The 12,858-nt window shown below is 42.3% G+C and overlaps 1 protein-coding gene across 6 annotated transcripts in view; it reads left to right on the forward strand.

The window, feature by feature from the left end:
* prdm16 (PR domain containing 16) overlaps window positions 1–12,858 on the forward strand; it is a 173,412-nt gene that overhangs the window by 84,379 nt on the left and 76,175 nt on the right. For all 6 annotated transcript variants that reach the window (XM_029435764.1, XM_029435758.1, XM_029435759.1 and 3 more), the window contains exon 3: window positions 6,647–6,697. In XM_029435764.1, coding sequence (XP_029291624.1) covers window positions 6,647–6,697 — 51 coding nt within the window. The remainder of the gene's footprint in view (window positions 1–6,646; window positions 6,698–12,858) is intronic.

The raw sequence follows: 12,858 nt of genomic DNA on the forward strand, positions 1-12,858 counted from the left end.
AGGAATTCCTGGTTTGAATTAGGGATTCATATTGGCAATAGACAGAGGGACAGACAGTGTGGTCTGGTGTATGTTTCTAAATACACAAATTCAGTTTGCAAGGGGAAATGGAGATATGAAACATATGCCATTGCTGAGCTGAAAAGCCGATATCAGATTTATGTAGCGCATAAATGTAAACATTCATATATGCATAGGCTGCGCAGGCTGAAGTATGCGAAATAAAAAGCATCCGTGGCATGACCTTTGATTCGATCTATATGCCCTCAAGTCAAAACCCTAAATCTTATTCCCATAACCCCCTGCTTGCTCCGAGGCAATATGTGTCATGGGAAGAAGAGGAGATCATTAGAAATAAGGCAATATTATTTTTCTTCCTGCTGCCACGTATCGATAAACTGCAACCTTTATCAAAATGAAGAGGGAGGACGTGATATATCATTATCTGAAAGGCATGCCACAGCAGCCGCCGATGCTGTGTAGGCAATCCTCTTAGGCCAAAAGGTGGGGTTATTTATTGGGCCTCAACCATGCAGCTGTCACAACATCTGCTAGCGGGAGATCTATTGGCACACCCTTATTCACTTATGATTATTACTGATCATCTGCCCAAATGACTTATCAATAAAGCGAAGTCCAAACAGATAATTTATCTGTATGGTTCTGTCGATATCAAGTTCAGAGTCAACGGCCTTAAAAGGATAAGGGGCCTTGGACGTCAGGTGATGAATGGTCATACAAGGCTGCCATGAAAATATGACCCTTCTTAATAAATTTGCAGAATCCTGGTCTCTTCATACTCCCTCCACCTCCCTTTGGATTCCTCTCACTCCATGTTCATGAAAGTGAGCTTCTTTCCCAAGGTTTGTTTGCTGACTACGTGAAAACCTCACCTTTGTGACATCACTTTCTTACAGAGAAATTAGTTCAAAAGGCGCAACTGTCAGACGTATGAATACAATATTTAATCCACTCATTTGTATCAAGCGTATAATGTGTGGCACCTAGACCGCACATGTCTTTACAAGACCTGTGAATCATACAGGACATTTAAATGACGAGACAAGCCTGTCCGGAGTCAATGCAAATCTTGGCAGGATATTTCACTATGGCATTTTCTTCATAAATCACACAAAGACTCTTAGGACATACGGGGTCAATGCTCGTTCTGTAAATATCAGCCGTTTGTATTTGACAAGTGGCCGTGACTTTCCAGAGTCGCACAATAGTTCTGAGTGTTTGTCTTCCAAATCTAACCTTTGTGCGCTAAGCTCTATCTCACCAACAGTTCTCAGTTCCGTCACAAGCCGCACCCTGCATAGACCCATCTGGATGTAGGGTTGGGTAACAGTGTTAGCTTTAGCGTACTGTGATAAGTGTCAAGCTAATCGGATCTCTCCTCTTTCTTTCAGACAATGGCATCTCATGCATTCCTTTGGCATTAGTTTATTTTGCTTTTACCAATGAACTGTATCATTTTCTCACATTAAGCTTCAGAGCAAAGTGGAGATGACGATAAGGCACAAAACAGTGATTATATTCATAATTACCTTCTCTATTAACTAAGACAGAGAAAGAGAGAGAGGAAAGGAGAGAAAGTTTCCTATCAGCACTCCCCTCGATGTTTGCCTTGGCCAAAGCACCTCTAGTCTTCCGCTTATTAAAGTCATCATGAATATATTTTATCTGATGGACGCCCAGTTTCCTGGTATTTCGCAGTGCACTTTTTTACCGTTTCCTCCTCTCCTGCCTTAGTTTCCCCACCTCCCTAGTTAATCTCTGTGAGCAACCTCATTGTTGAGGCATGTTTTTAAGAAGTCATAGCTCTGGTCTTGTTTTGGGTCAGCTGTCAAGGCCCCTATCTCTGGGAAGTCCCGAAATAGCCCCATTTTACACCCTTTTAAAGGACAAGCCAGAGAAAGGACTTGGAACTACAACCAGGCACCATCTGACTTAATGCTAAAAAGCAGACTGATTCAGACATATCCTTAGTCAAACAATCTCTAACAGATTCTGGCAGCAATGTGTAAAAGGTTTGTTATCAGGGAGTTCAAACGATAGCAAGAGACCTCAGAGAAAAACACTGAAAGACTGCATATCCCGACTTCTTTTTCTTCCTTTTTTGGAGCGGTCGTGATGTTTCATTGATTGTAAAGTATTCCAATCAGATTTGCCAGTATCTGGGAGTCAGAGGAGTCAGATCCATTTGTTGAGATCATGTTTGACATGACGGTTAGCTCCCATTTTAAAGGCTCCAGCAATGAGAAACAGCCTCCCCTTTCATTTTCTTTTCTTTCTTTTTTTTCTTTCTTGCCCTCTGACACAAATACACTTTCTCTACAGTTTATTATTCAACACGACCCACAGTGAAAGGCCGCTTCCTCTCCCATCTATACGTCAAAAAGATCAATAACCCGTCCAGGGCATTGCCACCACAATGAAATCCTGTCAACGTGCCAAGAAGCTGCAAAAGTTCCCAATAAATGCGTAGCAAAACTTTCAATTTGTGGCTTTCTTGGTGTGGCTCTTGCAGCCAATGGGTTGTCAGTCAGGGCCCTGGTTCAAAAAGCCCTGAGGTTTGGTTGCTGCTGGTTCTTTTTGGAAACTTGCGGCTTTGTGACATCCGCAGCCATCTATTGGGCCGTGTTGCTGTATTGCCTCATATTATCCAGAGTTGCCCAGAGTTGAGGAGAATTGTTTTTGGCAACAGAATGCTAACATTTTCCTACGGCCCAAACCTCCAAGTGGGGCCCTCTTCTTCTACTCACGCCTGAGTATGATGATGAGCAAGCTTTGTAAGGTCCACCTCTAGTTGCTATGGTTACTTACTCAGCCTTCTCATTGGTGTGACTGTAAGTCATGATGTATGGGTCTTTCTATGAAGGTTTGACTTGAGCTGCACATGCAAAACCACCACATGTGCTTCATGGACCCTATACAGAAATCCCTCTTGGGGCATTTCTGATGTTTTTTCACATTAAATGAGCTCTGGAAATAAACTGAGCGGGATTTTGCTCCATCATGTGTTTTAGGCTATGACAGGTCTTGTGAAAACAATGAGGCAGTCCACTCACTGAGTGTGTTTCCCCACGTTGTGTTTTCTTTGTCCGCTTGGTCATCATGGCATGTCAATACGAATGGTGCTAAAGTGGTGTTGAAAAACTCCTGACTATGTCCAATAACAAAAGCTATGCTATGAAACCCTAATAATGGTGGGGTTTTCCCTCCTGCCTTGTGTGAAAGCACACACCACAGACACGGTGAGATACACTTACACACATTCTCACATACACAAACACACACATTTACGCACAGCCCTAATGAGGGTCTAGACAGCTCTTTGTGGAAGGATTCTGCAGGTGGCTGCACTTTCATCAAGCCACGACTAGATTTGTTTATGTTTGAGGTCATATGGGCCAGAGAGAGAAGTTTGTGTGCCCAGACACACACTTACACACACTTTCTAATTACCCTCGCTTTAGTGTTTTCCCTTTTCCATAAGACATATTGACATGTCAGCATTCAGCAGCGTAGATACAGAACAAATGGACAATTTTACCTCTCTCTGTGTAGTGGAAAATCTATCCCTCTCAGCATAGGCCAGTCTCTATTTGGACCTGTCTCTCCAACCCAGAGTAAAATCACTCTGAGATGACGGTGACACGTGCAATAAATCATAGCACCGCCAGTCAGTGGCCAATCACATTTTCCTTCCCTAATTAATAGCTTATTTATTTGCTTGGCGGGGTCCTGCCGCAAGGCTATTCTGTGTGTGTTTCTATCTGTGTGTTTGTCTGGTATGTGTGTCAGTGTTTATATACGTGTGTGTGTGTGTGTGTGTGTGTGTGTGTGTGTGTGTGTGTGTGTGTGTGTGTGTGCAATACAGTATGCCAGTGTTGAAAGAGCATTTCCACCTGCCCTTGTGTTACAGTTATTGTCATCTTTGCACAAGACCTTGCTTTTCACCACTGGAAACCCCGTTCACCACCAATCTTTTAACAAAAAAAAACCTCATTCAGTCATTTTTTAACGGACAAACAATTTGAATTACAATTGCATAGAATTCAAAGCCAGGAAGCTTTATAATTAGCATTTTCCTGACAGGCAGCTCAGTGTTTCTGGAACCAAAACTGAGGTTTGGACGATAGAAAGCCCACACTGGCCCGACCCCCCACCTGAAGCTGAAAGACATTAAGGCATCAGTAAAACCACTCATGTCTGCTTGTAGGTCTTCTACAGTTTTATGTTACTCTTGCACAATTTGATACACACACATATTTACACTTGGCATGTAGCAGACAGAGCAGGGGGAAAGTCCAGAAATTGTCCTATAGTTGTTGAACGCCTGGTAGCATTTTAGACGACCCAGCCAAGCTGTTGGTTTTGTAAACTGTTGCAGCTGGTCTTAAGCATTACAAGAAAGGGGAAGTCCTCTCTCTCTGCCTCTCTCTCGCTTACTCTCTCTCTCTCTCGATTATATTATCGCCATGTTTAAAGTTCACAAGCACACTTTTACTTACAGAGCAGAAACATTAAGTTAATTTGTCTTTCTTTCTACTAAATAGTCATCCTGAAACCCCTTCTTTACCCAACACAGATGTTGCATTAAAGGGTTACACTGTGTATTCCACAAAAGAAATAAACAAAAAAAACACATTAATATACCTTGAAAATAAATGTTGACCATTTGTTGACATCACAATCTGTGTCTTAAAATACAAACACATACGCACCATCAGAAGATGCTGCATTGAGGCCAGAGTTCTTATCTACTGATACATTAACCTCTATGCAGCAACTAAACAGCCATTGTAAACATAATGTGCAAAGCAATCAAAGATTCCTGCACACTTTTGATCACTTGTACTATGTGGCTTATTTACGGTCAAGAGTTTCTTCATCTCTATGCACCTCTATGCTTGAACCTTAAATGCACAAGATGTGAGTTTAGGATCATGAACACACAATACGATGTACAATACATTTTCATGTTTTATAGAGTGTCATAAAAACTGAGACAAAGCTAAGCAGACTCCTTTGTTTGTTCATCTGTTCATTCATCATGGACACATGTTGAACAGATTTTGATGAAACCTACTGTACCTCACCACTCTGTTTGCACATTTTCAAAATAGGGGTGCTGCAGGTACAAGTCAAAACGATATGACAAATTTGATTGGCCAGGAGGGACACGGCACCTCTTGTGGGGGACGACATGTTGCTGCTTTGTTTGAAACTGATTTCAGGAACAGGATTCTTCTGTAAAGGTTTAGATAATGTGTAAGTAGGCTGAGAACACTGTTGTAAGTATCTGTGGTGTAATTGCTCCCATTTGCTGAGGCTGAGAAACAGATCCCTTGACAGCTTAATGTAGGAAACCTCTCCGTACTGCACACTGGTGCACATATGGCCCATCTGGTTCACTATTCAGTGAAGAATTAAGAGTGAACTTGTATGTGCTACTATGAGTTCACATATCTATTTTACTGAAGAGTATATAGTCTTACGGAGAAACCTATGAACACTTAGAGGGCACATGTGAGGGCACACAGCCACATACTCATGCACACAATTCATAATCACCTTCTGTGAATTGAGGCCTTGTATAGAAAGGTGCATAAAAGAAGTTGCTGTACGCCAGAATTGAAAGAATGGCTCCACAGTTAGTTTCCATGGCAGATTCCACAGCAGATAAATGTCTCTTTCCCAATCACGGTGGGCCATGCTGGGTCAGGAAATACAAACTTTAATATGTCAGCTCTAATGTAAAGGCAGCCAGTCTTGTCACAACACCCAAACAACACACGTACTGTAAAAGGGCAGATGGGGAGGATAGGGAGCAGGAAAAGGGAGGCTCAGATATGTCGTGTGTCTGTGCTTGACAAAGTTTTATAGGCCTAATTTCACTTAAACTCAGTAAAGTACCACGCTGATCCCCAACCCCACCTAAAACTGCTCTGAAAACAGTCTGCATCTCTTCTTTGATCTTCAGTTGCCATCAATGGGCTTCAGAGAGGGAGAGAAAGAGACAGACAGACGGAGAGAGACTCTGGGTTGCCATTATATGCCCCCTCATTGCAGCAGGGCCGCCCCATCTCTTCATCATTCCCCCACTTCCTTCATTTCCTCTGGCAGACACTGGAAGCATTCTACCACCCATCTGCCCCCAGTAAATATTGCTTGAAGGCTTAATTACACACACACACTCACAGACACGGTCTCAGCGAAATTTCCTGCAACACTGAAGCGGAGAATTAACGTCAAATCTGTGGGGCATTCATTCATCAGAGTGGGTGTGTGTAGTAGTGTTATGTTTGCTTCTGTGTGTGTTTTTGTGACCTCTCAGTCCATTATTATATCCCTCTGCTCACATTTGTAGCCCAGAGGGTCTGTGTGATGAACTGTGAACACCCTGTGCTCATGTCTTGAAGTGGCGACGGTCACATGCCATGGCCGAAGCCCTGTGAAACTCAGGAATCAATATTCTCTTTTAATGCTTTAATAAACTGATTTTTTTTCACAATCAAATCAAATGTTGTTGCCTCGCTCATACTGATTTTTCTCACGACTTTTGAATAACGGCGTTAGTTTTTTCATACCATTAAACGCTTCACAAATGTAAATCTTTTTGTTTGTGTTTTCTTAGCAGATGATGAATGACCATGAGGATGCCTCCCCTGACAGCTGCATCAAAAAGGTACGATAGTTACTCCTGTTTATGCTATTTCATGAATCATGTCTTTGTATCTCGGCCCTGCGTGACAACTATCCTGCTGGGTTACCTGTAAATCAAAGGTATCGAACGTCATTGTGAGGGTGGCAGTTTATAGTAAGCATTAAAAGTATTCTACATTTGTATGTGTTTGTCAGACATTGTAACAATGTTTCCTCTCAACTCCTCTGGCTCTGCTTGAGCACATATACATTATCGACATACATGAACACCCAGCTGCCGTCTTGTTTGAGATTTCTTTCTGGTGTGCAGAAATATATCATTAGCTTGCTTTGATTTATGAAGTTTTGTAAATATTTTTATTATTATATTAGAATATTTCTACTAGTATTACATATTCGAAGATTTCTAGCAAAGCTTCAGCAGAGCATATGAGGGCAAATCATGTTTTAGCTGGATTCATTGGCAAGTGTTTCAGTAACTTATAGGCTTTTCTTATCAAAGAACAGAAAGCTCCTCTTTATTCAGACAAAAACACTGACACATGCACACACACTGTGACCGACACGTCCCATTGACCAGTCACTGACCACTTTATGAGGTGATAAATTTATTGAAGAGGCTGGGCAGTTTGCTTTTACGGCCAGTGTCGCCGGGTCAAGAAAGGACAGCGATAGAGTTCATGTCCATCTAATGGTCCATGAAAGAACAATGGCTGCAGCAGAGTGGACACTCCATCTGAGAATGACTGAAGCCATGCAGGCGTAGCTCCAACTAAAGTCAATGGCAGGGTAGTTGGAACCGAAATCAATGGTTGAAAATGGAACAGCAGTAAATTATGTGGGGGTTTTATCACATCTGAGTTTTAGAGGAGCAATCCATATTTGCAGTACGGCACCAGTATTTAAAATACTCCCAAACCCACTATTGACATTGTTTTTGAAAAATTTGATTTAGTTTCTTTTTCACTTCAAAATTGATTGACTGACCTTGCAGTACAATAACAATACAATACAATCATGGTTGAAATATGAGCTTTAAATGGAAACATTTATTTACAATTCTAAAGTTGACTTTGATTAATGTTGGTTGACAGAACAGAGCTAAGCACATTCATTGTTTTACAAGAGTGACGTTTATCATTTAGCCATCCAAGAAATTGAAACTGAGTTTCGGGAAATTGCCTCCAAAGTATATACGGTTTGTATGTGCCTTTTATCTTATCTTACATGACAGGATGGTCAAAACATCAGCAGCTTAACTAATAGTGGATTTTTCTCTTTAATAAAAGCAGTGTGTGTAAGAGGAGATGCCTCATGAGCAACCTGAGCGAGACATATTTCACTTAAAATCTCTTTTGGCATAATTTAAAATTATGACCAATTTAGCCCTTAGAAAAACAAAATCCCTTTAATTTCCTCATTTGCATTTCAGGTCAAGGGTCTTGTTGCTGTACCCTCTATAAACAGGCAGGCATGCAAATCCCTGACTGCTTGGTTGATTTGAAATCCTACATTAGTCAATGAGCTTATTTAAAGACTTGACCGCAGGTGGCTTGGGCTAGTCCCTGTTCCCCACATGTTCGTACAATGTGGAAAAACCTAGACTGTTTTATAAACTACCTAACCACCTTCCACGAAATGGGGGTGGCCCATGACCACACACACACATTTATACACTCACATGTAAAAAGACACGCATACACACATACATGCATTGATAGTAGCATGAAGTTCAATACACACACTCACACAGATAGAATACATAAAATCCCAAAACACACACACACACACACACACACACACTCACACACTCACACACACACACACTGGCCACATCTCATTATGCAGAGTGTAAGTTGCGGTGGGCCCTCATCGGGCGGTGGCAGACCACATGCCTGTTATGAATATGAATGAAATTATGCATGAGCCATTCCTTATGACATGACTCATTCATCCACATCGTGCAGTCTCTCTCTCTCTCACACACACACACACACACACACACACACACACACACACACAAACCCAAACACACACATAAACATTGACTTCTCCTTTCTCCACCATGTCATTAGCATCGCTATGCTTGATTAAGGCAGAATTAATTGAGTTGTAGCTTGTGAATAAAGTAGTTCACTGCTAAAATGTGTGTGTATGCGTGTATGCGTGTATGCGTGTGTGTGTGTTTGTGTGTTTGCGTGACTGTAAGTATTATTAGTTCTTACGTTACAGTAAAAAATATCTGATGTTGTGTTTATATATGTTACATGTATTTTATATAGAGGGAAATACCAGTACAGTGCACATTATTGGGTCGATGGAAACTATATTCCCGCCACTATAGTCACAGATTATTTTAGTATAGGCGGGCTGATAGCTCCTGCTACAGAGATGTATAGCACTGGAAGACATAAAGAGGACATACTTTTGGCTTCTCTCTCTCAGTTTAAATGAGATCCAGAAGCGCTGTCGTAGATATCTCATAAGTAATGGAACATTTTGTAAGCTCATCAATTCGTGTCAACTTCATAAACTATATACACATTATTATACACAAACCTTGACACAAGATAAGTATTGTAATTAAAAAGACAATTCAAATAAAGATTCAGAAAATCAACATATTATCTACGATAAACATGTTTGAAGAAGAGACATATATATACAATAATATTATAGTTATTATAGAAACATGTGTTCACCATTACCACACATTGACAGATTCAAACTGACCACAAACACAGGTTCATTCCATGTTGCTGAGTCAGTCTGAATGTAAAAGCAAGTGGGGGGCACTGGTATAGTCGGGGTTAAGGCGAGGGATAAAACGGAAGCAAAGATGTTATTGTAGCTTCTCCAGTCTACTTACTGAAAGCTGCCCAGAGCTTACAGCCGTGTGTGTGTCTGTGTGAGTGTGTGAGGTTTAAGGCCTTGGATTCATATCCAGCGCTTACTTAGACATGGATCGAGCCATATTGGATTACGCACATGCATCTTCACACCCCACCCACAGGCAGAAAATAAAAAGTAGTGTTATCGGAATTCCCTCTCTGCTTACTTTATCCATCCACCCCCCCTCCTTTCTCAGCAGACGGTATGGTGTTGTTGGAGCTATAGATGGATATCAATGGCTATTGGTGATAGGATCAGGGATTGTTTGGTTTGGTCTGGTCCGGCCATACAAAACAGGACTATCTGTCTGTTTAGCTGTCTAGGCCCTGCTTACGTATATTCTCATTCACACACTGCACATACACTTAAGTCTGTGTGTGTGTGTGTGTGTGTGTGTGTGTGTGTGTGTGTGTGTGTGTGTGTGTGTGTGTGTGTGTGTGTGTGTGTGTGTGTGTGTGTGTGTGTGTGGAAGTTAATAGGGTATCGAAGACTGGTGTTTCTTTTTGGATTCCTTGGATTTAAAAGTGGTAGCCAGATAGGGAGCAGGGGGAAAGAAGGCAGTGTGTATGTGTGTGTGCGTGTGTGTGTGTGTGTGTGTGTGTGTGTGTGTGTGTGTGTGTGTTTGTTTGTGTGTGTGTGTGTGTGTGAGAGTGTTAATCCTCATCTTCAGAAGAGCGCCGCTGTCCATCCTGACGTGTGTAAACACTCCAGCAGATCAGATGGCAGATAATGACTTCCAGATAGACACCCTCCATTCAACCGGCAGAGAAAATCAATGAGCACTGATTGCTTTTTTCCCAAGACGATCATCTCCCCCCAAAGGCTACTATCTATCTCTCTCTCCTTCTATCTCTCTGTCTCTCTCAATTTCTCTGTCTCTCTCTCTTTCTCTCTCTCCAAGCCCCATTCATTCACCTCTCAATACCACTGAGATTGAATCAATTCATGCTGCTTTTCACAGGGGATTTACGGTGAAAAGATACAGTGGAATATCTCTTTAAGACGATCAAGTCTCTGTTACTCTGCCTGTGTCACTCTTCCGCTCTTATTTGTTGAGTGAAAGCGGACATGCTTGCCCAACATATTTCTCTGAAGCACTGATGATTTCCAGATTGTGATATTCTTTCTATTCTTGTCAGAGATGTGCTTCCATGTTCTTGTAGTCTAACTAGTTGTTGTTCCGTCTGCATCGTGATGCAAGGTATGCAGTTAATGTTTGTTTTAGATGCAGCATTAGTTGCAAATGGGAAAATGAGAGGGGTTGATATGAACTCTGACCTATAAGTAGATTTTTCCCACTCCATGTTGAAAGACTAAAGAGAGCCAAATGGGGGTCAGCTGCAGTTGTGAGTCGATTAGTGTGTACGTGCATGCGGCTGTGTGTGTGTCTTTTTTTTCCCATATCAAGCTGGGGAATTGAATCTCTAAATATGCTAGCTAAATGACCCTAAATGTATGAGGGCTATTATGTGGACAGAGGGAGGCTCATGGGTCACAGAAGTGATCCAGTGCTCCGGGCCATAGTTTACCCCCTGCCAGCAGCACCACACTCCCCCATCCCTCCCCCTGCTTAAATAGGCTCATGATTGATTGATAATTATGATAATTTGTTTGAAATGATTATCTGGATATTATAATCACTGCCACCCCGGTGCGCCACGGGGGCAAGTCATTTTTCATAATGCTGAACGTCACAAATGCCCCCTGGTTACAGAGGTGTGTGTGTGTGTGTGTGTGTGTGTGTGTGTGTGTGTGTGTGTGTGTGCGTGTGTGCGTGTGTGTGTGTGTGTGTGTGTGTGTGTGTGTGTGTATGTGTGTGTGTGTGTGTGTGTGTGTGTGCGTGTGTGTGTGAATGCCCACGGCTTGGCAGTGGGCTCCCCAGGGCCATGACTTGACTGTGGAGTGATGCCCCCAAAGAGCAGGAAATGACCTGAACACACACACACACACACACACACACACACACACACACACACACACACACACACACACACACACATAGGCGTAAGTTGAATTTTACCAAAACATCTCTGTTACATTTGAATTCCACTCAGCATGGCATAGATACTATACATCTGTGCATGGATGGATATAGTGCTAAGTGCAGTAAGACATGTGAGACTTCACTTGGGTTCTGTGATACTGTGAAGAGTAGTGTTCAGTACTTTTTTCAAAACATTTCATTGACTAAAATTAATAATGTAGGGATTAATCTATGTTGAACAATTGAGTGAGTAGTAGAGTATGTAGGTGAGATGGATAGATACATTGAAAGTAGGGTTGGGTGATTGGACCAATCTATCGGCGACCGGCTGGTTGTTTTTCCTGATTTTTTGGGCGATTTCTGTTATTTTAGTTTGTAAATGTTGCGATCTGGCCCCAAAGAGCGAGTGAGATGGTGACGGTGGCCGGTTGGAAAATGATAAAATATGGCCCAACCCTAACACAACGTGAGAAAGACAGACTTTACCTGTGTGATCTACTTCATGTCTGCTCTTAAAAACATACAAACCGATGCAAGATCAGGAAACTCCCAAACATCTTCTTGTCATTCTCAGGCAGTGAGCAAACATGCCGTAGCTCCAATCATCCCGTCTTCTCTGTCATCTGAAGGAAAAGAAGGGGAGGAGCATGTGTGTATTGGAGGGGGGGAGGTCCAGGAATAATATTTGTGGTTTTTGCTTCGCCCCAAGATGACTTAATGATGATATGGGTCCCTTTCTTCTGCTGGACAGGGTTACGTTTTAATGGGCCCTGAGTGACATGTTTTCATATGGCTCCGTAACCTGCCCCCCCACCCAGCACAACCACCGGCACCACCGTCACCACCTTCATCCACATCCCCCTTTCAAAATATACACCGGCAAATCCTGTACTGTGTCAGGTCAAGACGAGGAAAAAAAGTGGTTTGAAACCGGAGGCACTGAGCTTCCATGTAGTGTTTGTGTGGAAGGTTACGGAGGGACGGGGAGTGGCCCCTCGCAGACAGACAGACAAATATGCAGAAACTGAGCTCACATGGTCGAAATCATGTATGTTGGGGAATGTAAGACAGGATAATCTTTCAAAGCATACCGTTTGCCTCCTAACATCAACCTGTGCTTAGAGAAGGTGAAATTGAAAATGAATACTGACCCCGAAATACTCAATGCATGCTGGTTTGAAGGGTGGCTCTGAAAAGTGTGGAAGTGTGTAGCTTGCTCTTTCGCAGAGGATGCATGGATGTCTCTGGCAACAAAGATCCATCTCAAACCACTCGTGAAAGTCTGTTGTTGATCCGTCTGTTCAAGA

The sequence above is a fragment of the Cottoperca gobio genome, chromosome 7 (genome assembly GCF_900634415.1).
Source record: "Cottoperca gobio chromosome 7, fCotGob3.1, whole genome shotgun sequence".
Lineage (NCBI taxonomy): Eukaryota > Metazoa > Chordata > Actinopteri > Perciformes > Bovichtidae > Cottoperca > Cottoperca gobio.